Source organism: Thunnus albacares, chromosome 13, assembly GCF_914725855.1.
Source record: "Thunnus albacares chromosome 13, fThuAlb1.1, whole genome shotgun sequence".
NCBI lineage: Eukaryota > Metazoa > Chordata > Actinopteri > Scombriformes > Scombridae > Thunnus > Thunnus albacares.
Window position 1 is genome coordinate 9611286 of NC_058118.1, and position 27379 is coordinate 9638664.

A 27379-nucleotide genomic window follows, 5' to 3' on the forward strand; every position below is an offset into this window, starting at 1 on the left:
TGGCTGGTTGAAGGAGATAATGAAAAGGATTTCTGTATATTTTTTTAAAGCCAACCTTTAACAAATCTCTACAAACTCCCAGACACTGGGGTAAAACATTTATTATAGAGCTCACTAATGTCAGAGCCTTTGTCTATTCAGTTAATTGTAGCATAGTTGTCCTGATGGAATTGCTCTGTGACCTTTTAGTATTTTTATTTCTTCAGCCCGTATATTTGCTAAGTGATGGTATTCTGGCTGATTAGCGCACCCTCGTCTCCCCCCCCCCCCCCGACACACACACACACACACACACACACACACACACACACACACACACACACACACACTATTACAAAACACAATGTATTCACTCCCAGAACCCCACTCCCATTGTTCTGCTTTATAACACTGGGAAAGGAGCATCAGTCAAGTATATTAGCTGGATCCTATTACTGTCACCAGATTGCCTCTCTGAGCCATCTTAAAGAGCCCCCAGACAAAACTTCCTGTCATGTTAATCCAAGCTTTAATAAATAGAGGGATGTGTAACCATATTCAAATAGGGGCTCCCGTATTTATGCTGACAAAGAGAGACGGGCTATCACGAAATGACAGATGAAAGTGTTTTGCATGAAAAGGAGGAGAAAAAAAAAAAAGTTTTTTATCAGTGCTCATTCTCTCCCATTCTAGGCAGAAATGTCAAATTATTGAAATGGCCTTTAAAAAAAGCTTAAGCCTAATCTAAGTAAAACACTGCAGGTATTAGGGACAGTGGCCATTGTGAGTGAAATGAATGCTATTCAACTCAAGCTAGCAGCTCATTTTATCCCCCTTGTTCACCTATTGATATCAAAGTACATAATACACACCTTGTCTCCTAAGAGAGATTTATGTTCATCAGACCTGTGAACATCAGAGCATACTGCGATCAAGCGCTTTCACTGATTCATGAATACGGCAAGAATGTTATTAAATTTTATTTTCTAGATGGTTATTCAAAGGCATCACTAGCTGTGTCATTTAGTTAAAGCTCAGGCAAAGGTGCAGTAGGAGCCCTTTACATTCCTGAGTATTCTCACCGCCAACAAAGAGAGCTGAAATCGACCTACTCAACTCAAGGCCATCTCTTCGACTCGCAGCTTGTGAAAAAGAGCAGAGGCACTACTTCACAGAGAACGGCATGCTCTCTTTCAGACTAGGTTAATTTCTCGTCCCTTGAAAGAATCAAGTTAAACTAGTATTTCATAAACAGATGTCATAGGTATTTTACTTTGTGGTGCAGGGACTTCTCATTTCATTAGTAAGCTGACTGAATCTGAACATGTTTGTTCCTTCTGTTGCCAAATGTGTGACTGAAATGTTCCATATTTGCTGAGGCTGCGTGGATTTCCCCCGTGTCTAGGTACACTCAGAATTATTAACATGCGTCTTCTAAAAAACACAGAGTATGATGGAACTATTGATTTCAAAAACCATATTACTGCACCAACATATTTTTGACATTGCATGGAATAACCGTATATATTTAATACTGCATTTATAAATAGAATGAAGGTGTGATATGTGCATATTTAAAAAAAAAAAGAAAGAAAAAGCCTTGATTATTGTAAGGAGTAGCACAAGTATTAGTAATTTGTAATAACCATTAGTATTGACAATTACATTACATTTACATTTTAATTAGTAATATTAACTATAAATTTAGTTTTATCACTGTTAGTCTTAATATGTAGCATTCGTACTTGCATTGCATTGTTATTGGTATTCATTTCACCGAACTCTATGCAGACAGTTAAATGAAGACTAAAAGATGGATAGATGGATGGATGAGTGAACAGTGAACTGGCTGAAAACTTCCTAAGACAGTTTTTCTGTGAGTCACTGAGGCATGTCCACTGACTCCCCCACAATGCTTATTTTCTGCACGTTGATTTTTGACTAGAGCTAAAAGATGGAAAGCTTCTAAATCCATACCCTGAGCAAGCAGGTAATTAAACAAACATTTATTTCCATGTAGAAACTGTTTATAATCAATGTTTTATGGGGCTGCTTTATGCCTCAAAGACATTGGGATATGTATCTCAGGGGGTTCTTGAAGAAGGAAGGATTTAAACATTGGCGGCACCTTCATGTGTCAGTCAGCAGACATTACTGTTACACTATTACTGCTTGTGCATTCAAAATCCAGAAAGCATCACCAAAGACTAGAAGACAGTTAAAGAGATGTTGACTGTCAGAATATTTTAATTCCAAATAAGCACATTAAATATTAACCAATTAGATTATAAATGGCATGTGAGAATGATTGGAAATGAATGATACTATTCTATATTAAAATGTGCTCTCACACCCCACACATTTCATAGTATCTTCTGACCTTTTTCTGCCCTCCAGTCATTGCTGCTTGCAGCTATATTTACATTAACAAGGAGGAGTGAAGAAGGGGCAATTTTTGTAAAATGTGTTTCTTGTGTGTGTGTGTGTCTACTAAAAGAGAAATCTGATTGGCTTTGCAGGAGGAAGGACATCATTTTAAATAAGTCCTCAATGTTAAACTGTTTGCTCTAGGGCTTAGGGATTGCTCACCTCTCCAAATACTATTTTAGCTTGAAAGCACAATATTTCCCAGCCTGAGCTTTCACATGGGAGAATGAGGGAGGGCCCTGGTGCAGTAGTTTCATGGAGGTGGCTCGCAGGCATACTCCATTCTGACAGAATGAGGAGGCACTCTGCAAGTGTGTGTGGCGGAGAGGAAAGGGGCCCTATTAATAAAATGACTCCATAATGGGTAGTTCCCTGCAGCTTGGCAAAGGAAGACAAGCGGATTGATGGACGAGGCCAAGGCCTACTTCCTCAAGCATACTGAGCTCAACTGTGTGGACATGCCTCTGTGAGGCCAAACGCAAGGCCAGGCCCCACAACATACTGAGTCCATTCATACAGGAAGGAAGAACCTTATAAATGATTTCCTGTTTTATGTAAAAGGGTCAAAGTGGCAGTTTTAAACGAGCAATACATCACCTCTAAGCCTCGTCTCCAATCTGTCCTGAGCGTAGACTGTAGAAAAATAATGTAGTCACAATGATGCCACCCATTGGTTTGTGTGTCCTCTTTTCACACCGCAAGGTTATAACTTATGAATTTGTTTTTCACTGCATGAGAAAATGGATGTGTGGCTTGAGAGCGTGTGAAAAGTGTCAGTTGTGTGACTCTCACGGTCAATGCGTGAGATTTAGCAGCTCTGGGTTAACTGTGATAATGCTAATGCTAGTTTTGGCTAGCAAAAAAACAGGCTTAAAACAAAATGCACTTATCAGATAAACTGAACAGCCAACTCTGTAGAGGGTCTTAATAGTACAACTGAATGCTTAACAAGAATTTTTTTAGGCGACCAAAACGTTACAATTAACTTTCACAAGCTGAAAACACAGTGAAATAGTAACAGCTACACCTATACACCTATTCTAATGTGGGGTTGCGATCCGTAACGTACATAATCAACATAGTCACTGTGGCAGCGGCTTATTAATCACAAGCTAGCACACCCTAAAGCATATCCTGCTTTATCGTATATTTTACTCTAAATGGGACCATAATTTACAAAACGAACATCATGCTGTATTGAAGAGGACTTGAAACTAGCGATTGAGACCATGAACTCATTAGGAAAATGTTCACTGAGGTAATAAATCAAGTGAGAATTAGCGTCATTTTCTCATAGACTTCTATACAGTTAGACTTCTTTTTGCAACCAGTTGAGTCACCCCCTGCTGGCCATTAGAAAGAATGCAGGTTTAAGGCACTTCCATATTGGCTTCACTTTTCAGACCTGGAGCCTTCCGCTTCTGTTTTAAGCTGACTTTTTATACTATAGAAAAAGGTAAAGGCTTTTTTTTTTTCAAATTATACTATATACACACAGATGGCAGGATGGAACCAGACAAAATCGGCCTTAATTGTAATCTCACCTCAAAGCAAGAAAATGTAAGGTAAACAAGGCTCCCTGGATGATTGTAATACAATTGTATAACACATAATTGGTATTACTTCAGAGTAAAGCAGCCATAAAATAGTATTTACTAGAAATATGGTTTGTTTACAGGAAAAGTGTGTCTAAATATGATTCATTTTTAACCCGCGTTTTTGTTCTGAGGGTGACTCGGGCAGGCGTAGAGATGTACTAATAAAATATTGTCTTGCCACAACAGTGTTACGGTCTGCCCTAACAATATAGCAGCCTCCTGAAGGCATCACTCCATCATCCTTTCATTACATTTCTTTGTAACAGTACATTGATTAGAGTGGCCTCAGCATGACTGCCTTTTTAATTGTGTATTTGCTGATCTCTAAGCTGCACAGAGCAGCGTGGTGGGATCTGTTCTAACCATTTCAACAATGCTCTGAGGCATTCTTTGACACACAAAGTTCATTGTTAGAATATACATCAGTTTGTATCACCATAGCGACCTCCTTGGATGCTGAGCAGGGGACCTCATAAATATGTAATCCTGACAGATTTGAGGAATTGTCTTCCTCAAGTGTTTCTCTCAAGCCATTTTGTTAATGTCAACATGAAGGAAAGTTACTGGAATAAGTGTTGACATTCAGCCCATGGTGTATATCATTAATAATTACGTACACAAGAATTTCTGTCGGATGGCTGCTGAAAAACACCAGAATCACGTTTTTCTGTTGTTCTCATTTTTCGGTAATTAGGTATAAAAAATAGATGAATCGTGTACTTTAACCCTGTAAACTCATTCTCGTTTTGTTGCCATACTGTATACAGCTCAGAACAATAAAAATAGCAGTGGGTTTCATTCATAGTATAATCAGATACAATATACTTTACCAGAGGACTGTGAGGCTGCCTCCCCAGGGTGGTGCAAGGGAGTTGAAGGGGAGTGCAAAGGGAGTAGACTTTGAAAAACCCTACAATATAGGACATGTAAGATTTTCAGTCATTCCTAAAATATGTTTGTACTACATTATAAATTTTTCAAAGAACCACATTCCGGCACATGCTTAGTGGTGTCTGCCGTACGATCTTATCGCTGTTATTACTCTGTTTCTAAACAAGCTACAGTAATCATACTCTTCTTGGGTGAAGAAACATGTCACCCAGTGCAGCCGTGTGGCTCATTGATGTGTTTTTAATAGTTTTTGGACAACAACGGAGCTCTACGGCACAGAGGGATACGATATATCAGGCTTTGGATACTCACACAATACTTGTAGGATCAGTTCATTGTTGGTTTGGCTCTGCACATGAGATTTGTTGACAATAAGAAAAATATTGAAAATCACCAACCATATCCTTTAAAATGTTGCATTACTGGCGCGTTCTTGTGGCCAAGTAGTAACTGTAATCCTGGTGTCATTCCCGCTCAGTACTTTTGTTACATATTTCTACCCCCCTTCTTCTGTTTCTCTCTATTATTTCAACTGTAAAAAATATATGATAAAAAATGTTGCATTAAATCAGCATGTAAATTTCCATTTGTTATAAATAATAGTTACAAACCAGTTGAAGAATCATGTCTTGCTAGAAGAATCGTTAAAACGAGCATATTTAATATAAGAAAAAGGAAAAATGGTGTAGGCCACAGGGCAGAAGGCAGATAAGCGCATCTTCACCCTACATCACTGTGCTTTTTGTATCATTTTGTGTGTGTGTGTGTGTGTGTGTGTGTGTGTGTTAAGTTTGCACTCTAGCCATGCATTTTTATCACTTCTGGTGAGGGTTGCCATTCATCTATTATAATAGGGAATATTCCTTCTGGGAAAGAAAAAGGTTGTGTTCCACATTAAACATAGCTGGCTTGGCCACCGCTGTAGAACTGAAAAAATAGCCCGTCCATCTAGGCTCGCGCTTAAGAGCAGTGTCCCTTTTGCCCCCCTGTGTAATTGCAAGAGCTTATAGGCAGCTAAAATTTTGCCCTCTGCTCCTCGTTAAACCACCACTTGTAAAAGCGCTCAAGCGTGGTTGCAGCACATTGCAGCTCAACGTTCCCAGACAATGATATAGATTTCCTCTACAAAAGAACAATTGAAAGGGTTGTCACAAATTTGTCCATTGTCACTGGGTCGCTATCATTTCTCTGTTAATTGCCATTCGTGTAATAGAATATTAGATGCTCTACACTGCGAACAGAGTGTTGATGAAGGGGCAGTGCCAGCTGAGCTTTCTCCTTGACCACGACCCTTATCTGTCATAATGGTAATGATAATAATGTGATATGTCATTGATCCCTGTAGGGATTTTTTTTACCTCCTTTACCCCCTCGACAGCAAGGCCTTGATGCAGGTTCAGCTATAGACCACTGCCCCTGGAGAAGGCAGGGATGCAGTCTCTTGCTCAGAGACACTTAAGGAATACGGATGCTTGCCAACAAGGAGGCTTAAAACTGGGTCCTCTAGTTTAACAGTGGTCTCTCTGCTCAATATGTGATTTTACTCTAGAGTGCATCTAGGACAGAAGTGGTTCTTATTACACGTATTCCATCATGACTCTTGAGGTTTGTGTTGTGCCAATTGACAAACATATTTATTTGATGCCACAGCCAATACTGAGGGGATTATTTTTTGCCATCTATAGCCAAAGAGCTCCCTTGTTTGTTTTTAATTAATCGATCTGATGTTGCAATCCACAAGTAGTTTTGTAAATGTGTGTAACATTTCTGAATTTCTGGGACAAGTGGAGGGATGTTGTTGAAAAGTACCGCTCGTCCCCAACGTTGGCACCATATTAGCAGCGATGCTGTCTGCTGTCAGCCTGCGATCAGCTGCTGAACTGGTTCTGTTGAAGCGCATAGTTTGGCATTAGCACGAGCCTCTGGATAGCTAGCGAAACTGGACAGCCACTGAACAGCTTGATGGGATTTTCACAGTTACTTTATGTTGCAAGAGTCACTGAAATGTACCAACTGGTTACTCAGTCAAGGAAGTTAGCTAGCTCTCAGATCGGCCACAGTGAGCACAGCAAGATGTGATTACTTCTCATCCTTGGAAGGCACTTTGTACAGACACCCTTACAGATGGTCAGCACACACACCCAGTGACACCACCTGGTACTACACCAAACCCACAGTACATTTTTGAACAGTTAACTTCTTCTTTAAATTGTTATTGTTGATTAATCAATAATTCATTGATAATTGACATCCCTATCCCATGCCAAATATGTGAATATCTCATTACACAGCACAATAATCTCATGTGTCATTGTGTACAGTTGTATTTTGGATGACAGTAATTCATACCACAGTCAAGTAGTTGGAACTAAAAATGTAAACAATTTTATTCTACTACAGGTATACCTACCAGGATTTGTTTAACTTGGATTGGCTACATGTTGGCAAAAGTAGTTTATAAGCTTTTTAAAATGATCTGCTCTTTTGTGCATCGCTTAGTGATTCCATGCAAATACTGACTGTGCCTTGGTGTTGGCGGTGTAATCTCAGTAATCCTTGACACCAACATTGATACCAAAATTGCCTAACACGTACACACGCTGTGCAGATCTTTCCACTTATAGGTAAAAGTAAAGTTCACAGTAAGTGTACCGGATGGAGGTGAGAAAGAAACCTCTGTGCACCCAATACAAGCAGCACAAAGCTTCCCTGCCATGTTCCAGCTCAAAACACTGCCCAAAGCCCCAACAAAAGGATGGGCACAAACAGTCCCAGGTCACTGTCTGTGGTTCAGGCCTCACTTCCTTTGGCATCAGATATGATCTATATCAGTGTCACCCCCAAATTGCAGGGAAGCTCTTCTGCTAGCCTTCAGCCGTGAGCTGAATGTAAATGTGCATTTGACACCTATCTAAATCGCTGTCATAATTCATTTCCAGAGCTCTTAAATCTCCCCCTGTCACCTGGCACCTCTGCTGTTTTCCTGTCCAAAAACAGAGCACATTAGCCTTTATTGATGCCTTTGTCCTTTGATACATAATTCATCATTCAGCAACCCTTTTTTGAATTATCATGTATTTTTCTGAGGTTGTGCAAACATATGGATTTGTTGGTGGTATTGATACAGACAAAGAGGTTGCACCTGGTGTGGAGTTAAGTCTCATGCTATATGACAGGAACAGGATAAATCTTTTTTTTCCAGGGTGGTAAAGGAGTGATATAGGGCTCCGATGTCACGTTGCTCCTACGTTGACTGACCACATGCAGTTTTTTCGCTTGAATCTACTGCATTTCCTGCAAAGCTCACACGTTCTCGAGTTTTCATCAAATTGTCACTCCAGAATCAGGTACCATATGGCCCATGGTAGAAGCACACAGGAGGTATAATGTGAGGTTTATGCGGTGTCACAGGGTTCATCTGAGTCATCCCAGGTCTGCCACCAAGCTCCATTACTTTCAAAGTAGTAGTATTGTACACCACAAATAAGCTTGTATATGCTGTTGGGTGAAATTTGATGTTTTGAATGAAAAATATGGCACCTGTGCTGCTATTGTGTTACCGCTTTTTGTGTGTGTGACTTGAAATGTTGCTATTTAACTGAGCTACAGTACAAAACGTCCAAATTGAGCTAACCTAAACTTTGTTTGCTCCAGTGACAGAGGGACAATTTTCTCAAGTGAAAAACTAAGTCTGTTAACTGTCCAAAGCTGCATTAAACACTGCAGGACCACTGCTAATCTATCAAACCACCCGTAAAAAGCTACAGAACCTTTCCACCAGCCACTTCAGCACCAACTTTGGAGGCTGCAGCTAGTCGTGCCAACTCTTTTAGCATTAAACACTGACCCGACACCGAAGGGACACCACCTCATGAGCCATCTCACTCGCAAATGTAAGTTTTATTAGCATGAATTGATGCCTTTACAGCAAAGTCGAAGTTGCCGGACTCCAAGAAATTATAAAGACCATCAGAAGTAATAAAAATGTACCCACTCAACCCTGCCACTCAAACTCTCTCACTCACTTCCCCAACCCACCCACTTCCACAGCTTTCACTGCCTGCCAGTACCAAGAAGTTTAAATTGGTACTAGCACTTCTACTGCTGCTGTCACTGTTAGTACTATTACTGTTACTGATGCTACTGTAGCCTCACCACTGGTACTACTTGTTGAGACTGTTTCATTTACTAATGTGTATGAATTATGTTAGTTTATACACAATTATACTAATAATTATTATTATATTTTACATGTTTAATATTAGAATATGGAGCAGTATTACATGTTTATTTAATGGATGTACAGTTTAAGCTAATACTTGCTGAATCAAATCTCAATTTACAGAAAGGGATCCAAACAAAAAAAGGGGCACCTGTATTGAATTACAAACCTCTGAGATGTGAGTAAAAGTTAAGTTGCTGGTAAGCCAACAATTCACATATCATAAATACTCCCCTTTCCTAAGGATGAGGTTATTTGGTTCAGATGTGTTCGCTGCAGTTTTAGTTAAAGAGCTGCCCGGCCTTCTGCCCCCCCCCCCCCCCCCCCCCCCCCCCCACCTTCACCCCCCCCCCCCCCCCCCCGACAGCCTTCCAGTAGCCTTCTCTTTTTAAGTGGTCATGGACTGTTCCAGTGCATATACCACAGTGAAATAGACTTTTGCTCTTTTCTTCATTGTCACAAAAGGCCAGGCACTTCGCTGGAGTTCCCATTCCCCTTTTACATAGTGATAAGACAGCCATTATCCTTTGAACCTTTCTTTTCACCGAGCCAGGAGAAAAGGAAGAGTGAAAGAGAAGGAGGAGGAGGACAGAGAAAGATTTCTTCCCTGAGGTGAGCTTGGCCTCACCTCTGTGTGGCGGGCTTTTTTGTGAGCAGTGAAGAGGTCCTTAACCTTCTATCAGATGGAGGCACACAGTTGTGTTCTGCTTGAATAACTACATTGAAAAGCCCTGAAGCACGGGAGATGGTTCTATAGACTCTGCAAGTGGCAGAGAGAGAGAGAGAGAGAGAGAGTGAGAAAGAGAGAGAGAGAGAAAGAGAGAGAGAGAGAGAGAGAGAGAGAGAGAGAGGGGAGACTGTATTGTATGACCTGCTGGAGTGTGACCCTCACATGATGTGCACATTGTTAAAGTGCCCATCGGTGCTTCACTGTGAATCTGTGTTCTTTGTTGTATGGGTCTCGCTGACAGGATGGTCCTCCTCTAATAATGTCACAACAACACAGTTCACACATTTATATAATACATACACTTCCTTTAATAGACCTCAGTTCATTTTTACAAAGTAACAGCATTTCTGCCCTCAGGCTGTAAGTGGCTTTACAGTAGCAGAACTATCAATATCACAAATATTTGAATGTGGTGTCGTACTGTATGTAGGGCTCATGGTGCTTGATGGCTGATGATACTGTGGAAGCAAACACTCAGGCTCACTTGTCTATTGTCATAGCAACAGCAAATTAAGTGAATATAGTTAGTTACCTAACAAAACAAACTTAATACATACGTGTATAGAAACCGCGTGAGTGTCACAAATAGTGTTACGTTGTGCGTTATTTTTGCAGGTGCTGGTGGGTATCATTTTACATTTTGATGAGTTTCATCTCGACACTGAATCACAGAGTAGACTTCACAAAATTGTTACTAATCAATCTCTGTCAGAACAGTTGTGATTGAAGCAGGCGCCTTCATTTCTTTGAGTCTTGAAGAAAACTGAATATTCTCAGCTTGGCCATTTTCTCTACACTTCTACTGATGCATGCAGAAGTGACTCCTTTGGCTGTTTTAATATTACAGATACTAGAGGACAGAAGTCAAATGCTATAAATTTCTGTCTCCCATGTAAAGGATCACAAGCTGTCAGCCACGCTTGTCAACTTAAACGTTTACCATAGTTGGTAAACATGCCATTCCATCTTTGCTCCGCAGCGGAGCTTTTGCACTGTCAAATGTGGATATATGACAAACTGTTACTGGTGTTATGAGCTGAAATCCAGCAAAAAAATAATTGAGTCTTGGATCAAATTTTTCTCACATTTTATTCCAGGACAGTGTAATTATCAGGCTAGTTACCAAATGTAACAACGGAGTTACTGTACTGCAGAAAAAAAATCATTCAGAAGTTTCTCTTTTCTCCTTCAGATTCTGACAATTAAATCACAACCCTCCGCGCTATCAATCCCAGTTATCCCACTTCCTCTCACTTTAATGTGATTTTCATTATATCACCTGGCGAGAGACAGAGGTTAGGTCATGTGACGTTATAAATGTCTGTGTATAAAACTGTCGCTGCAGGTGATATTGCTCGGCGACTGTTTATTTGTACAATACTTTTATATGTTGTCACACCATACAGTCATCAGATAGCACTTTTTTTTTTTTTTTTTTAGAGACACAGCAAAACGTCATTGTTTTTGCTGCATACTTCTGTGTTTGTTGTGTCAACAGAGGGAACAGTCCAGCGAAATGAATGACTAAGTTGAAAGTTACACTACCACGGTTACTCAGCACTGGTGAATTTATCTCCATATTTAATGTCACATTTTCTAATTTTCCTTTAGATGTTTAACTTCACGTGGACTATTTGCCTTATTTTTTATGACTTTTTCCTACTTCGGTTAGTAATGCTGGACGTTAGCTTTACCCAACAAGTTTCCTCAAAGATGATGACACATCAAAATAAACAAGATGGCTCTGACATACTGTTTTCTTGTTATTCATGGTAATTGATGGTGCAAGTTGCACTCTCTACTCACTGCATCACATAACCAAAGCACCCTTTTTGGATCCGTCTTTTGATTTCCTCTGCCAAAGCTGCTGCTGCACTTCTAATTCACACCAGGATTTTAGGATTTTATAAGCCTCACCTCTACACCAGCATCCACCTGTAAGTTCTGATCCTCAACACAGTCTCTGCCCACTTCAGGTGCTGAGTTTGATGTACTCTCGCAGGAAGTGACAAAGTGGCACTTTATAATATAAGATGTACATACACCGTGTTGTGTAATAATGGGTGACTGAAATGCGTTAAAATTAGATATAATACATAAATGGGTTACTTAAAATCCATAGCTGTTGCCAGCTATATTTGGCAAATTGGAAATATTTTTGGGAGGTGAAAATAAAGTGCCTTAGAGTCGCATGTGGCCTGTGAGCCGTGCAGTGAGTAACCGGGCTCTGCAAGCTGTGCCAACGTCTTGTGTGCCAAATGTGTGGCAAGAGGGTGGCATGAGCAGTGTGCCAGCGCTAGTCTGCCTGGCTGCCAGGCACTTCTCTTTATCCAATCAGACAGTTCGGCTTGAGTGAGACCCCTATTCTTGTCTCTTCCCATCTCCTCCCGAAGCTTTGTCACCCTCCCATGAAAAACACAGACGCGTGCTTGTGCGCACATCTTTCCCCCCCCCCCCCCCTTGCACAGCATCAAGCCTCCTCGGTACACCGTTACACTTACCTAGAGACCATAACCAGGGAGCGAACGGTGCAGAGTGTTCCCCCTTTGTTCCTGTCTGCCGCTTATTTATTTTTATTTATTTTTTCTCCCAAGACAAAATCACAGGCTAAATGAGCATGTCTCACTCTGTTTTTTGAGCATTTCTTCAGAGTTATAGAAAGCAAGAGGGCGTCTGGAGATCTGTTTTTCAGAGATGTGTGAAGGAAAAATGCTGTCTGTCTGTGTGTGGCTTTATTGGACATGATGAGGGATGATATTATGGTGGATGCTGCTGCCGCTGCGGCTGTGAGATGAGGAAGGATCCCATTTGTCTCACACTCGCTTAGTGTAATGTGTCTATCTGTCACTCTCCCCAAGACCGGACATTGGTGTTCATCAAAATAAACATATTGTCCTCACAGTTCTCCATTTTCTTCACCGCTTGTCATTATTGTTAATTTCCTCACCTGCTGCCACTTTTTCACTCACATCTTTGCCACGTTTAATCCAGACAATGAGGGGAAAAAAAAAAAAAACCCCACCGAGATTGTTTAAATTCCTATATCATCAAAATTACGAGCGACTGACAGAAAGGGAAATGGTAACCTGACGATAATCCTGTGACAGCAGAATGATTATGTAGGAGAGAGGTGCTTAGAAGGAAATAAGTGTAAAGGAGCGAGAATATATATTCTAAGAGTAATTACAGTAAGTAGAATGAGATGTGATTGAATGGGGAGAAGGTGACGTGAGGCACTTGCTGAAAAGATTAGACTTAAGCTAATGTCAGTACTTCTCTTATGTCTTCCAGGTTGATGATGCCATGCTTATGTTTGATAAGACGACTAACAGACATAGAGGTAAGTGCACAGATTCTGCTCTCCTTTTCTCCCCTCCGTTTTTTTTTTTTTTTTTTTTGCTCTGTCTTTCTGAAAGGTGAGAAAATAGTCATTTTATGTCCTTTCCCCATGAGATAACACAGAACAGTTCCATTTCACATGATATTAGGTGTACCATCTGTTCAACAATGGGAGCGTGTCAAAGTAATCAATAAGCTGGTTCGGTGTTTAGAATGTTTGAGCATTAGATGGTGTGTGTGTGTGTGTGTGTCTGTGATGATGCTGGTGTGAGTGTTTCAGAGAGGTGCTTAAAGGGTGTAAAGATTGTGAGATGGTGGGTGCTGTGCAGTCAGATAACAGCATCAGATAAGGCCCAGGAGAAGCACTGACTTTATCGCTCTCTCTCATCGGCTCCTTATCTTAGATGAGGGGACGTTTCTCTCTCAAGCAGAGGACTTTCCAAAGACAGGTTCCCTCCCCTGCGCCACAATGCAGCGTTGTGTATTTAAGCCAAAACGGCGAGCTCACAGGCCCGCCTTAACCCGCCAGCGAGCACATATATATACGGCCGTCATTTATCGGGAAGGCCCCCCGCGCGACGGTTGTTACCGGCTATGAACCCTCACATAGAGTATGTTAAAGGAACTTTTAAGAGACAGACTGTCCCCGGCTGTGTATGTGTGTATGTATCATTGTGTGTGCGCGAGCAGTCGACAGGCACTGACAGGTATTTCCACAAGAAAAAGGAGCAGGCACTTCTCTGTTTGTCACACCAGTCAGCTCACTTGTAGGCAAGCGCTGCCATCGCACCATCTCACTGTACCGGGGGCCCGGCGCTGTTTTGCCATATAGATGTAAACATTTGTTTGCAGTGAGCGACTCATCCTCTCAACCTGTATAAATGTTTAAGTGAGCCGGCTGGGATCGAAAGCTGTAACCTTTTTTTTTTTTTTTTTTTTTTTTTTTTTTTTTGTGATGTCTGCATTGTTCTCTCTCTCTCTCTCTTACTTTCTCTACTGTATCTGTGAGTGTAAGTGTGTGCACTCTCTCCGTGTGTGTGTAGGCTGTGCAGACGAACTCTTTGAGTCTGGTAAACAGTTTCTAAGTGCAGAACATGTGAACTATAGTGGAAGTGATCTATGGCTTTGAGGGGATTTTGATCTGTAGCGACAGAACCCAGTGTGAGGTCTGCTTTGAGACGAAGGCTTTTTCCCTCTCACTCTCTCTCTCTCTCTCTTATTTCTCGCTCTTTTCTCTCTCCTGTCTGCTGCACTGCCAGCCCTCTGTGAAAGAGGATGGGCGCCACGCTCGGGGAGTGTGTTAGGCGTTTGCCTTTGGGCAGCAAAATGCCCTTCAAATGAAGACAATGATGGAGAAACATCCTCCTTGGCAATTTTTCTGATGACATCGGGCGTATTTATATTGACTATGACAGGAGGCAGGAGGCAGGTGCAGTTCGTTTCTGCGGTTGCCATTTCCTCCAACTAGCATTTTGATATTTTGTTCCGGTGGGAATTTGAAACAGTAGATCTTTGCCGCTTTTATCTTAGAAACACAACAGGTCTCCAAGATGAAGTGCATAGAATATTACAGACCCATAAGAAAATCTGAATAATTCATCAGAGCCATTGGTGTGGTTGTGTAATATTAATGGCTCAGCTGCCCCATGACCACAAAGGAAAGGACATTGAATATATTATCAGTGAAACCAGTGCCTGGGCCCACTTTACCGCCGCCTGCAGATCCGGTGATGGGCATCCGGCAGGCTGCAATCCAAATCAATTCCCCCACCTGTGTATATTTTTATCTTACAGATTGATTCATGAAAAAATAATTCCTGAATTGTCTTCAGTACTGCAATAGGTAAAAGTGACACATTTCTTTTATTTAACAAATTCTACACAATGCAATTTTTAAAACCAATTATTCCATAATTGCAAGTCCCCAAAAAAAAGAAAAGTTCACCCAGTGCCTCTAATGCTTTGCAGATGCAGAAAGAGCATATATCTTATAACCGTCAGCATGTTGTCATGCTTGCAACACAGACATACTGCACCTCACAAGTGTGATAGCTCGCCTAGCTTACATATCAGCTGCATTACAACCACATTTAAAAATCAGCTCTGACCTAAACCCTAAAGCACAACAGCAGCCTAAAATTTTCTAAAGTCTCCTCTAAAAAAAAAAAAAAAGGGGCAGCTATTTTTTGCTGTAGCAGAACAAGAAGGAGAAAACGTCCTTGCTGCCGGTAAGCACGTTCATGTTTACTTGAGCATTTGTGAGATGATAAAAATAATACTTTTGTTTCCACAAGAAAATTAAATACACTGCTTACATTACAGTATATTATGGAGATGTGTACATAGTAAAATTACTCCATAAAACAAAGAAGTGGGTGTCAGAGGTATAAATTGCAGCAACTGATCCCCTGTTAGGCCTGCTGTTGCTCACACTGACTTCACATCACCTCATTTGAATGTTATTTGCCTTTTTTATTTTTTCCCATTAAGCTTTTTTTACATAGAGTCTATATCGCTTATTACTATAATGCATTGTATTTTGTTTGGAAGAGTCGATTTGTGTATGAGATGCATGATCAACACTTGATTGTAAGTGTGTTTTCTTTGGGGCTGTGGTGAATTGGTTAGAGGACAAACGTCACACTCCACTAGTAGCAGCATTGTCCTTCAGACGGTCCCTGTGAGGCTGGCGAAACGACAGCCAGAGGAGACATTCTCTACCCTTCTCGTTTTCTCTGTACTTTTTTTTTTTTTTTTTTTTAACTCTCTTTCACTCTCTATCTCTCCCAGTCATTCAGTCTTATTCTTTCTTCCTTTTCTTTTACACAGTCTGCACTATTTCTGTCCCGCACCATCTCCCCACCCCGCCTGTCTTCGTCGTCTCTCCATTTCTCTCGTCTTTCTCTCTCTGTCTCTCCTGCTAGAGGACACTCGCTGTAAGCAAAGCTCCCCACAAAGGCACATGCTGCACACCATCTCCTTGGCATTTAAAGGAGTAGAATACAGCCAATTGTGTTGGAAATTGAACTCTCCAAAGCCTCCCTTCCTGCTGCAGCGGTTCATTGTGGGTGAGTTCAGTGTCTTTGGTGAGCAGCTTGGGCTGTCCAGAGGTTGATGCCAGAGGGCGCCTATTGTTCCATGTTCTACTGCAGTATCTCCACCACCCCGCCCCCCTTCAACCTTCCCTTTTTTTCTCCTGACACTCAATTTGTGACAGGAAAGAGAAAGTCAGGAATGTGTACATTTGTAGTCACACACTCGACAAGATGTTTTTACTTATTCTTTTATTTTTCTAACGGTGTATTCAGCAGTGCAGGAGGTCCAGGTTTACAGTATGCGGCTACTGTACTTTATGTTCTGAGACAAGGCCACAAACACAGCAGTCAGGGACTACACATACCACTCGTCATTCCCAACACCCCTCAATACGACTTCACATGCCACCTCTGGATGACAGGACGAGCTGTATGGGTGGGAAATAAAAGCTTTTGGAATAGCCCTGAGTCAGAATCATTCTGTCATCGGTTGCCTACTCCTATCCCACAGGCTGACATGTGATCTATGATCTAAAATGTGATTTTACTGTCAAACACAATTGGTAGTGCCAAGGAGAGTGTTGCCTAGGTGAGAAAAATGACATCTTTTAGAGGAGGGGATGGAATCTGTGATGAGAGAGTGGCAACTATCCACCAAAGCATCGGGATATGTGAGCAAAAAAGGATACAGTTGGATGATAGATGAATTCTTTGTCTTGCTACTCAGAAGCATCCTTTTATTAAGTGCTTCCCCGCCACACCATAATTAGCCGTCCTTCTCCACCACATTACCACTCTTTTCATCAACACATCTACCGCGTAGCATAATTTCACACACATAATCCACACAGGACATTTATTTTCAAGGGGAAATACATATAAAGTATAGCTATACACTTCCTCTGATTATTATTATTAACATCACAAGCAGCTTCTCATCATCACAGCTAATCCACACCAATCCAAAAAGATAAGTACATACAATGCAAATTAGCCCATCTCAATCCCAATGCTAAATTATACTCTTACAATTATAAACAGCTAATTAATTGGGTCAAAACTGCATGCCACAGTGATTGTTTGATTCATGCACTGTAAAATCTGTACTGTTAAAGACTGGTGTCAGCCCCGCAGTTTTCATCAAGTTTTTAGTTTTCAACAAGTTCTTAGATAATTACTATGAGTTAAAAAAAAACGAAGGTGGCAGCTATATCTATTTTGGGTGATACACACGTTCTCTCTCACCTTTTTAATTACACCATTAAGAAATATGATGAAATCCTAGTGTAACTTTCTTTCATATTGTTTTACAATAGTTTGTAACCAGACAGCACCATTAGTGTAGCTTTATAATGACTGTGTGACTGATTGTAAGCCAAATTCCTTCTTTACTTGAATGATGCAAGTAATAGTAATGTGCAACAGAGTTGGGGACCAGGATAAAGAAATGGGGGCTGAATTGTGTTAGTCACAAGGCTGCTTTGTATGAGGGAGCCACTGAGCAAGGCTCATATTAGAAGCCACGTTCCTGGAGAAGAAGGGGATTCTTGGTTTTGTGTGAGGATGGGGCCAAGGCTGTGTGAATTTGTGTATAGCCCTTTTTTCTATGGGCTTAAAGGGCTGGTTTTCTTCTTGGCAGAGGAACAGAAGACTGCATTGTGTGTGTCTGTAATCTCTTTACCTGGATTGGCAGCAAAGCTAGCAAGTGCAGCTCCCAGTGTGGAATTGGCACTGAGGAGTCAATGTCACACTGAGCGAGCTGCCTTCCAAACACACACCAAAAAACTGGTTGTGTCTCTGTGAAACTGTGTATGGATGGTAGTGTGCAGTTGTTTTGTTTGGGGTTTTTTTTTTTTTTTGTATTTGTGTGTCTTTGTGCAAAGGTGAATTTTACAGCCCCTGCGTCAGCGATGCAGACAGTATGTCCAAGTCTATGAATATGCCACACAGTCCAACTTTCTAACAATATCAAGTTAATATTTAGTGTTTGTGGTATTTTGTGTGTAGAGTTTTTCTCATAATTTCAAAGCTATGCTTTATATAGCAAAAGTCTTTGCCCCATGATCCACAAGCCCACCAGTAACAAAGACTTGAGTGGTATTAGGTGTCATTATACACCAACTATTTGACATAAATTCGCCACTCTCGCCTCAGTGGGTGAGAAGAAAAAAATAATTGGCCTCATTATCTTTCATCTCTTTGGCATATTACATTCATTATTTTATACAAAGACTGCCAGTATGAATCCTGTAACCTGGGAAGCAGAGCTGCGCCTCCACAGGTTAACTGTTGCTCCCTGAAAAGCCCCGGTGTTTGACGTCACCACAATGCCTCATCAGCCACCGGTGCTAGGGATTGAACATGGCCGACTGAGCAGAGGATGTCTGTCTGCAAAGTGATTGCTGGCTCATTGACTGAGTAGGAGAGGAGGGGAAAAGGGGGGGGGGGGGGGGGGGAGTGGGGGAAAGGGAACAAGTACAGTTAGAGAAGAAATGGGAAGAAAGAAGAAGAGGATGGAAAGAAGGGAGACCGAGGACAAGAAAAAGCAGGAAAAGTAGAATGAAGGCATGGTGAGGGAGAAAAAGAGAAGGAAATAAAGAAAAAGGAGAGTGCCTCAGTGGGAAGCCTCCCCCTGCTGGCTCCTCTGGCTGGAAGCTGCTGCCGATGGCTTCAAAAGAGCGCCAGGCAGTCTAGGCCTCCGCTTCTAGCAATTAGAGATCACTCCAGCGGATGCCTCCTGGCCAGCCTGCAAATCCCTCAAAAATACCCTCTGATTACTACTGTAGGACACAGGCTGTTTACCAAATGGATCTAGCACTGGTGAGAGTGAGGTTTGATAATGCCTTCTTTTGTTCAGGCAAGAGAGGGAGCAGGGTCATTTGAGTTTTAAAGATGGCGCGACTACAGAGATGAATTTTCCTTCAGAAGAAAAGTTAACCAATTCTTTAATTTAGCAGCCAAATAGCTCTGCAAGCAAATGGCCAGTGCTGTTATTATCACACAGAATAAAACCTATTTGGACAGAACTCAAATACAGTATCTCTCTACCAGCTCTTTTTTTTTTTTTCAAGGGCTCGGTCCTCTTTGATTGTGAATATCCTCCACTGCCAATCCCTTTTTAAACAACTGAATCCCCGTTGGATCCATGGGAGTTGTAGTGTTTACAGATCGGCGCTCCTCTCTGCTCTGTGAGTACTGTATAGCTTCACTGATGCAGAGTAAAACAATCAACCGCTGTGGGCTGACTTAACTGATAGACGCAGCATCGGCATCGAGTTGAATCAGATATCCTTGCACTTCTCCTTGCATTTCGCTTCAGCCTTCCGACATCAGCTGACGGATCCCTCGTTGTATTCTCTCACCTTGACAGACCCGATATTAGCGATTAGTGTGAATGTCATTTAAATGGCAGAGCTAATCATATACTCTGGGTCTACCTCCACCTGAGGGCACCTCGCCTTGGCCTAATCACAGAGACAAAGGAAATGATGTGTTTAGCCGCTCTTAATAACTGCTCTAACTCATCAGCTCCTAGGCAAGCTGGCTTCTTGGCCAACCTATGCCTCACTGGGGAGGCGTAGCATGAAGGAGGGAGCCTGGCCTTTGGCCTCGCTTCTTCCTCTTCAGGGTGTTTGTTGTGATCCACATCCTGACACCGGCGACCCAACAGACTCACCTCAAAATCAACAGCAGCATTACAGTCGCTGGGTAAACTCCTGCTAGTATTCTGCAATGAGCCCGTTGAGACGGGCTTGACAGTTTGGTGATTAAATGGTAGAGAATCCTCCTCTCCTTGTCACCTGTCTTTTTTTTTTTTTTTTTTCCTGTCCATTACTGACATCTGCCCCACTATCAATGTTGCTGCAGTCGTGTGTGTGTGTGTTATTTTTTTGGCTCTAGTATGCCTCATAGACCGGATGGGTTTGGTTTTGAATTAGATTCTGCTGTGCTGGCCCTGCATGACCACTGCAAGGGGAAGGAGGATGAAGGCAGGAGATTGTAGAAGAAAGCCTGGGGTTTTAATCTCTTCCCCATGTTTATCTCACCACCAGGAGACAAACCATGTGCCATTAAAAACATCAGCTACTCCCACTGGTTGGCTGCACGGACACACCTCTGAAGACGTTTGAAGGACAAAATGAAAGGGACCAAAAAATGTGCAGAAAGGCACATTTGTGTATTATTGGAAGGGTCTGATTTTTATGCATATGTAGGCATCGGAAAGCAGTATTGATTAGAATTTTCCCTGGATGTGCAGTATATGTGAACGCAAGATGAGTTTCTTGTGCACACAGCGAGCGCACGCTGCATATTTGCGGTCTATATTCTCTCTTAAAAGCAGAGAGGAATTTATTTGAACAAAAATAAGCAAACGTTTTTTTGGCCTCAGCTGCCACAGGGAATCAGTCTCTTCAGGAAATGAAAATGCCAGCTCGGAATTGTCATCATATTGAGAGTTAACCAACCTTTGACCTTGTAATACCCCCACAGCTTCTCTATTTGTGACCTGCTGGATGCTCTTAGAAAGTGAAACCATCGGGGAGGATCTAGTGCTCACATCATCATTCTCAGAACACCTAATAGTGGATTTACCAAGGTTAAACCTCCTGTGAGATTGCAGCCACCGTGACCTGGAATACTGAGTTTACATCCACTCACACACAAGTGCGCCCACACTCACAGACAGCAAATAAAAAGACACGGACACACAAAAGCATACAGGTTTGTTTGAAATTACATTCTACGTATAATACGTAGCTATTACAAAGTGTCAAAGTCAAGATGTTTACAAAAAGAAAAAAAAAGACAAAGCACAATATTCATATAAGTGCAGGAATATTGTTTTTGCATCTAATGTGCATGAGACTGTTACAGAGACAGGCTGGGGAAGTGGTAGCTTCCCTCTGCATTGTCCCCTGTATTTACAGCCTGATTGGTGCCTACCCAGGCGTCTTACAGCTGAGCGCAGCACATGAGGGAATTGGCTAAGTGTCTGGTGTGCAGTGTTAGTAAAATATGTCGCCTCTTGTCTTTGTAACATTTTTTTAAAACATGCTGATCACATAGATGTCTTTTTGATAGTCATCACACCCACAAATGCACTGCAGAAACATCTGCACTCTCTACAGTTTTTTAGGAGTAGACCTCGTTTAGAAAGTAATTCCCTTTGAGCGGTTTTTCAAAAAAAAATGATTAAGTAAAAGTTATTTTCTGCTGGTTTTACTTATTAGAAATGTGGTTCCTTTTGCTTAAAATGTTTTGAATTTCTTGGGTATTTTTTTTTTTTTATAGCTCAGCTTATAACACGAGGTAGTGTTTGTCAACTGTTATTGACGCTGATGCTGATGTGCTCTGATTCATATACTTTAGAGGCATAGGAGGTTATATTGCTTTACACAGATGCCATTCAAAAACCCCTCACTGGTGTCTCACTAAAAAAAATACACTATAATTTATATATGAAAACACAAGGGAGCTGTTTTGTTGAAAGGAATGTCTTTGAATTTTAATATGATAGCATTCCACTCCTCACACATGTTTTTTTTCAGGGAGAGAGCTTCAATAAAACTTCAATATAAGCTATCAAGTTCCCATAAGAGAGGACAATAGAAATCTTACTATCAAGTCTCAAAGCACAACTGCTTTGAAGTTGATGTTTTTTTTTTCTGTCCCTCTTAAGTGTAATGGTGGTCAGAATACACCAACCCACACGGCTGAAAATCACAATCAGCTGCTGAGCCACAGCAATCACTTCTCACAGAAAGATTGCAAGCTGAATTAGATTACATCACCTCCAGTCCAAGCATCTAATCTTAGATTAAAGGGGGAAAAAAAAAAGAACAATCTCTGGTTTCTTTTTTTTTTTTTGCATTTTTCTTTTTGTTCTTTTCGCACTGAGGGTCAAACTAAGTGTCTTATGTCATTCTAAGTATTTAACCAACATGCCAGTCATCACCCCCTGTTCCAAAGCAATTCTCCCGCCTCCGCTCCGTACCGGCATGCCGTCATGACGTTTCATCTTTATTTGACCAACTTTACCATGTTGCCCCATGTTGCAGCTGATTGGCCTCCCACAGCCCTGCCGGTTTACCACTTAAACAGTTGTAGGAGGCTTTTTTTTTTTTTTTTTTGAAGTGGAAGGGCTTTTTATACAGAAGCAGCCAAAACAATCATAGCACTGCAGGGTACATCCTGGCACAGACTGATATGTTGCCAGACAAGATAGACCTGCTTTTGTGCTTTTTTTTTTCTTTTTTGGAAAAACATAGCAGTAAAAACAGAGATTTTTGTCTGCAGTCATAAACAATAACGCATTATAATAACCAACTACTCAAAGGGGGCACATGGTCTCATATTATTCACCAGCAGCCTTCATGCTGCTTCATGTATTTGTAGGAACTAGGTTGACATGCTTAAGTCTGACACACAAACACACTTAAAACCATTACATAACGACTTCTTACGACAGACAATACAGATGCATTTTAATACAGCGAGCTCCTTTACATCACCAGCGACAAGAGATGTTTTTTATGCCATCACACAGCTGCTGTGATGACCCGTGTTGGTCAGTTCTGAGTTTGTGTGTGTGTGTGTGTAGTGTGTGTGTGTGTGTGTAAGTGTGTGAGTGAGTATGTCTCCACACTGTAATAAGGGTTGCCTAGCCAAGCGTAAGTGTCAGGGTGGAGATGCCTGGCTCATTAGGTACCGTGGCAGGATAATGTATGAACACAGCTCACGAATGTTCACACAGGTAGCGAGAGAGAGAGAGAGAGAGAGAGAGAGAGTGAGTGAGCAAGCAAGAGGGGAAAGAGGGAAGCAGCCATTGTTCTTTCTCTTCTCTCTCTTTTCTGTCTCTCCCCACTGCCTCCTCCTCCTCCTCCTCCTCCTCCTCCTCCTCCTCCTCCTCTTCTTTCCTTGCTGCCAGTTTCTTCTTTGTGTGTGTGCCTGGGGATATTTAGGCTCCCTGGTCACATTATGCCCTGTTTTTTGATGCGGCGCTGCCACTTCATGGGTTTATAACATTTACTCATAAATTAATTTATTTATTGGTTTATTAAATTTAATTCATTGCGTCTTCCATGATGCTTGTTTTGCGGCTCTGTTGCTCGATTGACAGGTTGCCAGTCATGGTAAGATTCCATATCCCATCGGCGTCATGCAGCAGCACGTTGCTAATTGAGTTGAATGCGTAGCTCGTCTCTCCTCAGTGAATCCATCTGTCGCCGTCTTGTCATCAGTTTGTTCGCACTTGACAGGTTCCAAGTCGGTCTTTGTGTGTTTAACTGCGCGCTTCTGTGTAGGTGTGCTGTGTGTTTTTATTTATGCAGGGGAGTGTGTGTGTGTGTGTGTGTGTGTGTGTGTGTGTGTAGTACAATACCATATAAAATGGGTGGCTGCTTGGGGGCCCATTCTCTATGTTATGTGCTTTGCCTCACTGTAGAGTCCCACATTGAACAAGCCCTCAGCCAGCCACCCTCTTTATATGACATTGTCCACTACACACACATATTCATAAACAAATGCCACATCTCAGTGAATACACACAGGCGTGATGCGTAATGATCTGCAGTAAATCTGAATTTGTGAAATTACAGAGGTCAGGGATGACATCTGACATCATTAGGCTTATTTTTTTCGGCCAATGCAGATTTCCCCCGGCAAAAACCTCACAGCTGTGAGAGACCCCTTGGCATGGCAGCCCATTAATAGTTTGTGAGGTTGCAAAGGAATGCATGTGGGATGATGGTATGATTAATAAGCTTTGTGCCCAGTTGCCTTTGTTTGGGTTTTTGCCTCCATGGAATTGGCAATGTAATTGGAAAGAGATACAGAGAAAGGGTTGCTATGTTTGTTTGTGTTTGTTCATTCATATACGGATCACATGGTCATGTAAATTGTGCGCCTGATCTATATTGGGCTCATGCCGAAAAGAGCTTAAAAGACAGCGTGTGATGTGTTCTTTCCATTACTAGATAGATGACGTCGATACTGTAGGCTTACAGTGTGTTTTACCGCCGCACCTTCATCACTGTCTTTCATCGCTGCTGCCAGCCTCCTCTCTACTCTCCGCTCTGTTCTCTCAAAGTTGCGTGTGTGTGTGTGTGTGTGTGTGAGAAAGATAGAAAGAGAGGCATAAAGAGAACGCGAGCGTGTGTGAGGAGGAGGAGGAGGAGGAGGAGAAGGTGTGCATCGCCGTGTACGTTGATGGCACTTCACACGGCAGCGTGTGTCCTGGCTTTGATACAGTACGAGCATGCTGTAAGACTAGGGCGAATAAAGACAGTGCGCTGTTTGAAAGAGGAGGTTCAGTGTGCTCCTCTGTCAGCAAGCTTTGGGAGGGGATTCTGTCTAGAGAGGAGCCTTGAATATTTTGTAGGCCCCGAGTGTTCCTCGATACCTCCAGAGGCGGCTTTTCTGTCTGCCTGCGTGTGAGCGATTGTGTCTCTCTGTGTTTGTGTACTTGAAGCATGTGGGAACCAACTCCTCGCGCGCTACAAATGAGCACCTTATCATCAATCCCGTCTTTCACGCTTATGTGAACTTTATTATAACAGATACTTGCATACACTCAGACGGTTGCATGCATGGCACGCATGTGCTTATGCACACACACATTTAAACCACACGTACACAGCCCTCCCTCCAAACTGCCACAGGTGAGGAGCAGTCGCATCAAAGGCAGCTGTCTCTCATCTTACTTTATCTCCGTCATCTTTTCCTCGCTTTCTCGGCTCTGTCACTTCACACATTTTTTTTTTTTTTTTTTCCTTTTGCTCATTGCCTTGTGCTTCTCCCTGTACTCCCTCTTTGTCTTCCTACCCAATCTCTTTCTCACCTTTGCCTCTCTCTGCTCTACCTACCTGCCAGGGAGATTCTCTTCCAAAGAGAAGTGATGTTTTTTGTTTTATATTCATCTCCCATTTCTGGAGAGTTCACTTTTTTTGAAATGCCGCCTCAAAGGATCCATATCACAGGTTCTTCTCTTGTCCACCAACCTGCAAAACCCAGCCCTACCCACCACCCCCCCCCCACCCCCCACCACCACCTCCACCCCCACCCCCACCCAATCCATCAGACAGCAGCAGACAGCCTCGCCGACTCCTGCCTCATTTCTCATAAATTAGTCTTACCTCTCACACACTTTCTCTTTTGTTTCTTGCTCTTACTCATTCCATTCTCCCCATGCCCTCTACCGCCTCCCATCTCTCCCTGGTCCTCACATTTCATTTTTCTTCCTACAAATGCCACACAGCAGTCCCTTAAGAAATGTCATTTCTGTCTTCTCCTTTTGTTCTGTAATTTCTCCGTGTCCCTCCTTTTCTCTTGGGAATTCATTTATCGTTCGCTGTTCTTCTGTCCCCAGCTCTCTGATCTCTCTGTCTCAGTCTCACCCTCTATGTCTGTCTCTCTGTCTTTGTCTCTGACACTCCCCCGCTCCATTTCTCTCTGTGTTTTTTTTTTTTTTCTCTCTCTCTTTTTCTCTCTCTCACACACGCACAGTTAATTCGGTGCAATTCTGAAATGAGTACTGTAAATGCCTGCCCAAATATGTGCCATGCAATATGTTCCATGCTTGCAAAGGTATTGCTAGCCAGTATCCTGTCAGCAGCTTTTTTTTGCCTTTTACCTCTAGTTTATGTCTATTGTTGAGTTAGACTTAACGTGTCAGAATTACAATGTTGGTGTTTTATTTATTTTATCATGATTGGTTGATTGATTTGACTGATTGAAAGGTCCAACATCTCCAGTTAGACTGAAGCAGATGACCACCAAAAGCAGAATCATACTGCAATGGATAACCGATGAGTAAGAAGAAGTAAGAATTTTGAAAAGTGTGAATATATATTTATTCATGCAGGCTGATTAATACCAGCTCAATAAGTATTTAAGGCTCTTTTTTTTTTGTCATGGAGTGGAGGTAACACTGGTCAAGATTGCAAATTAGCTTCTACACTCACTTTGCATAGCTAGCAAGCACAGAAGAAAAAGTAATTTCAACCCAGAACAATTGTCAGTTATCTTTCCCCTCTGGTATTTGTGAGATAATCCTTGTCACAGACAGAAGCACAGATCTAGCTTGGATGCTTTAGAGAAAATTGGTAAGATGTATCACAGAAATTCAATGTTTCAAATTTGATTCTGATTCTTCTGTGCAGGGTAAACCATCACACGCTGCACACATGCTCCCAAGTGGTCGGAGAACCAATTTGTTAGGCCTCTGACAACAGACGAGCTGGCTATATGAGAACACACAGGTCTTACCCCTGATGTTAAAATGCATTTGTCAGATTTGTGTGGACCAAATTTATTTATGTTCAGTTGACCAGTATTTTTTTTTTTTGCTTTCTGTTTTTTGGGGGGGGGGGGGGGGGGGGGGGTTGAAAAAGCAGCTCTTTATGGAATAATACATTTTGGTTAAACAAATTAGCTCATTCGCGGTAGCTTCTGGGCTAATGTCAAGTTCACTGCACAAGTTAAAAAAAGACAATTTAATGGTTTTGACATCTGGTATGGATCCAAGATCCAGTGCCCAGTTAAAGATAGCCTTATTCGGCTTTTCACGCACTGCTGGTGGATCTTAAAGATGGCTCTACAGAACACTTTATGCAGCACCTTAATATAACGCCTTCTCTCTCTCTCTCGCCTGTTTTTGTCAAACCAGAAGTGACTCTTCCCTTGTGGATCTTAGTGAAAAGATTCCACTTGAGAACAGTTCTCTGGCGTGCAGGCATGCAGGCACTTGTGTTCCATCAAAATGCTAATAATATCATCTGCAATATCCAGGGCAATATTATTGTAGTGCTAATTGGTGAAAAAATTGTTGATGGGAGCACCTGCCCACCCCACTACTCAATTATTTTTAATTACAATGGCTGTATAAAAAGGGAACAAATTGTGTAATGATCAATGTTTCTTCAGCGAGGTGACAGTTTTGCTCTTATTCGCTTTAGCACGGCCATGTGTGGCTCATTTAGATGGCAGCGAGATACAGTAGTTGTGTTTGAGTCGAGCGGCTATAAGTGAATGTGGGCCCTCAGGAGAGGAACTTCTCTCCCCTTGGTTTTATGCAGCATGATTTATTCATCACACCACATGTCTGTAGAAGTGGTCTGGTTCGCATGTGCTGATATGCACTGCGTTGCCCCACACCTCC

General features: G+C 41.9%; 1 protein-coding gene across 13 annotated transcripts in view; it reads left to right on the forward strand.

Moving 5' to 3' along the window:
* The window catches only part of msi2b (musashi RNA-binding protein 2b), a 260618-nt gene that overhangs the window by 132040 nt on the left and 101199 nt on the right, over positions 1–27379 (forward strand). For all 13 annotated transcript variants that reach the window (XM_044369996.1, XM_044369998.1, XM_044369991.1 and 10 more), the window contains exon 7: positions 13139–13187. In XM_044369996.1, coding sequence (XP_044225931.1) covers positions 13139–13187 — 49 coding nt within the window. The remainder of the gene's footprint in view (positions 1–13138; positions 13188–27379) is intronic.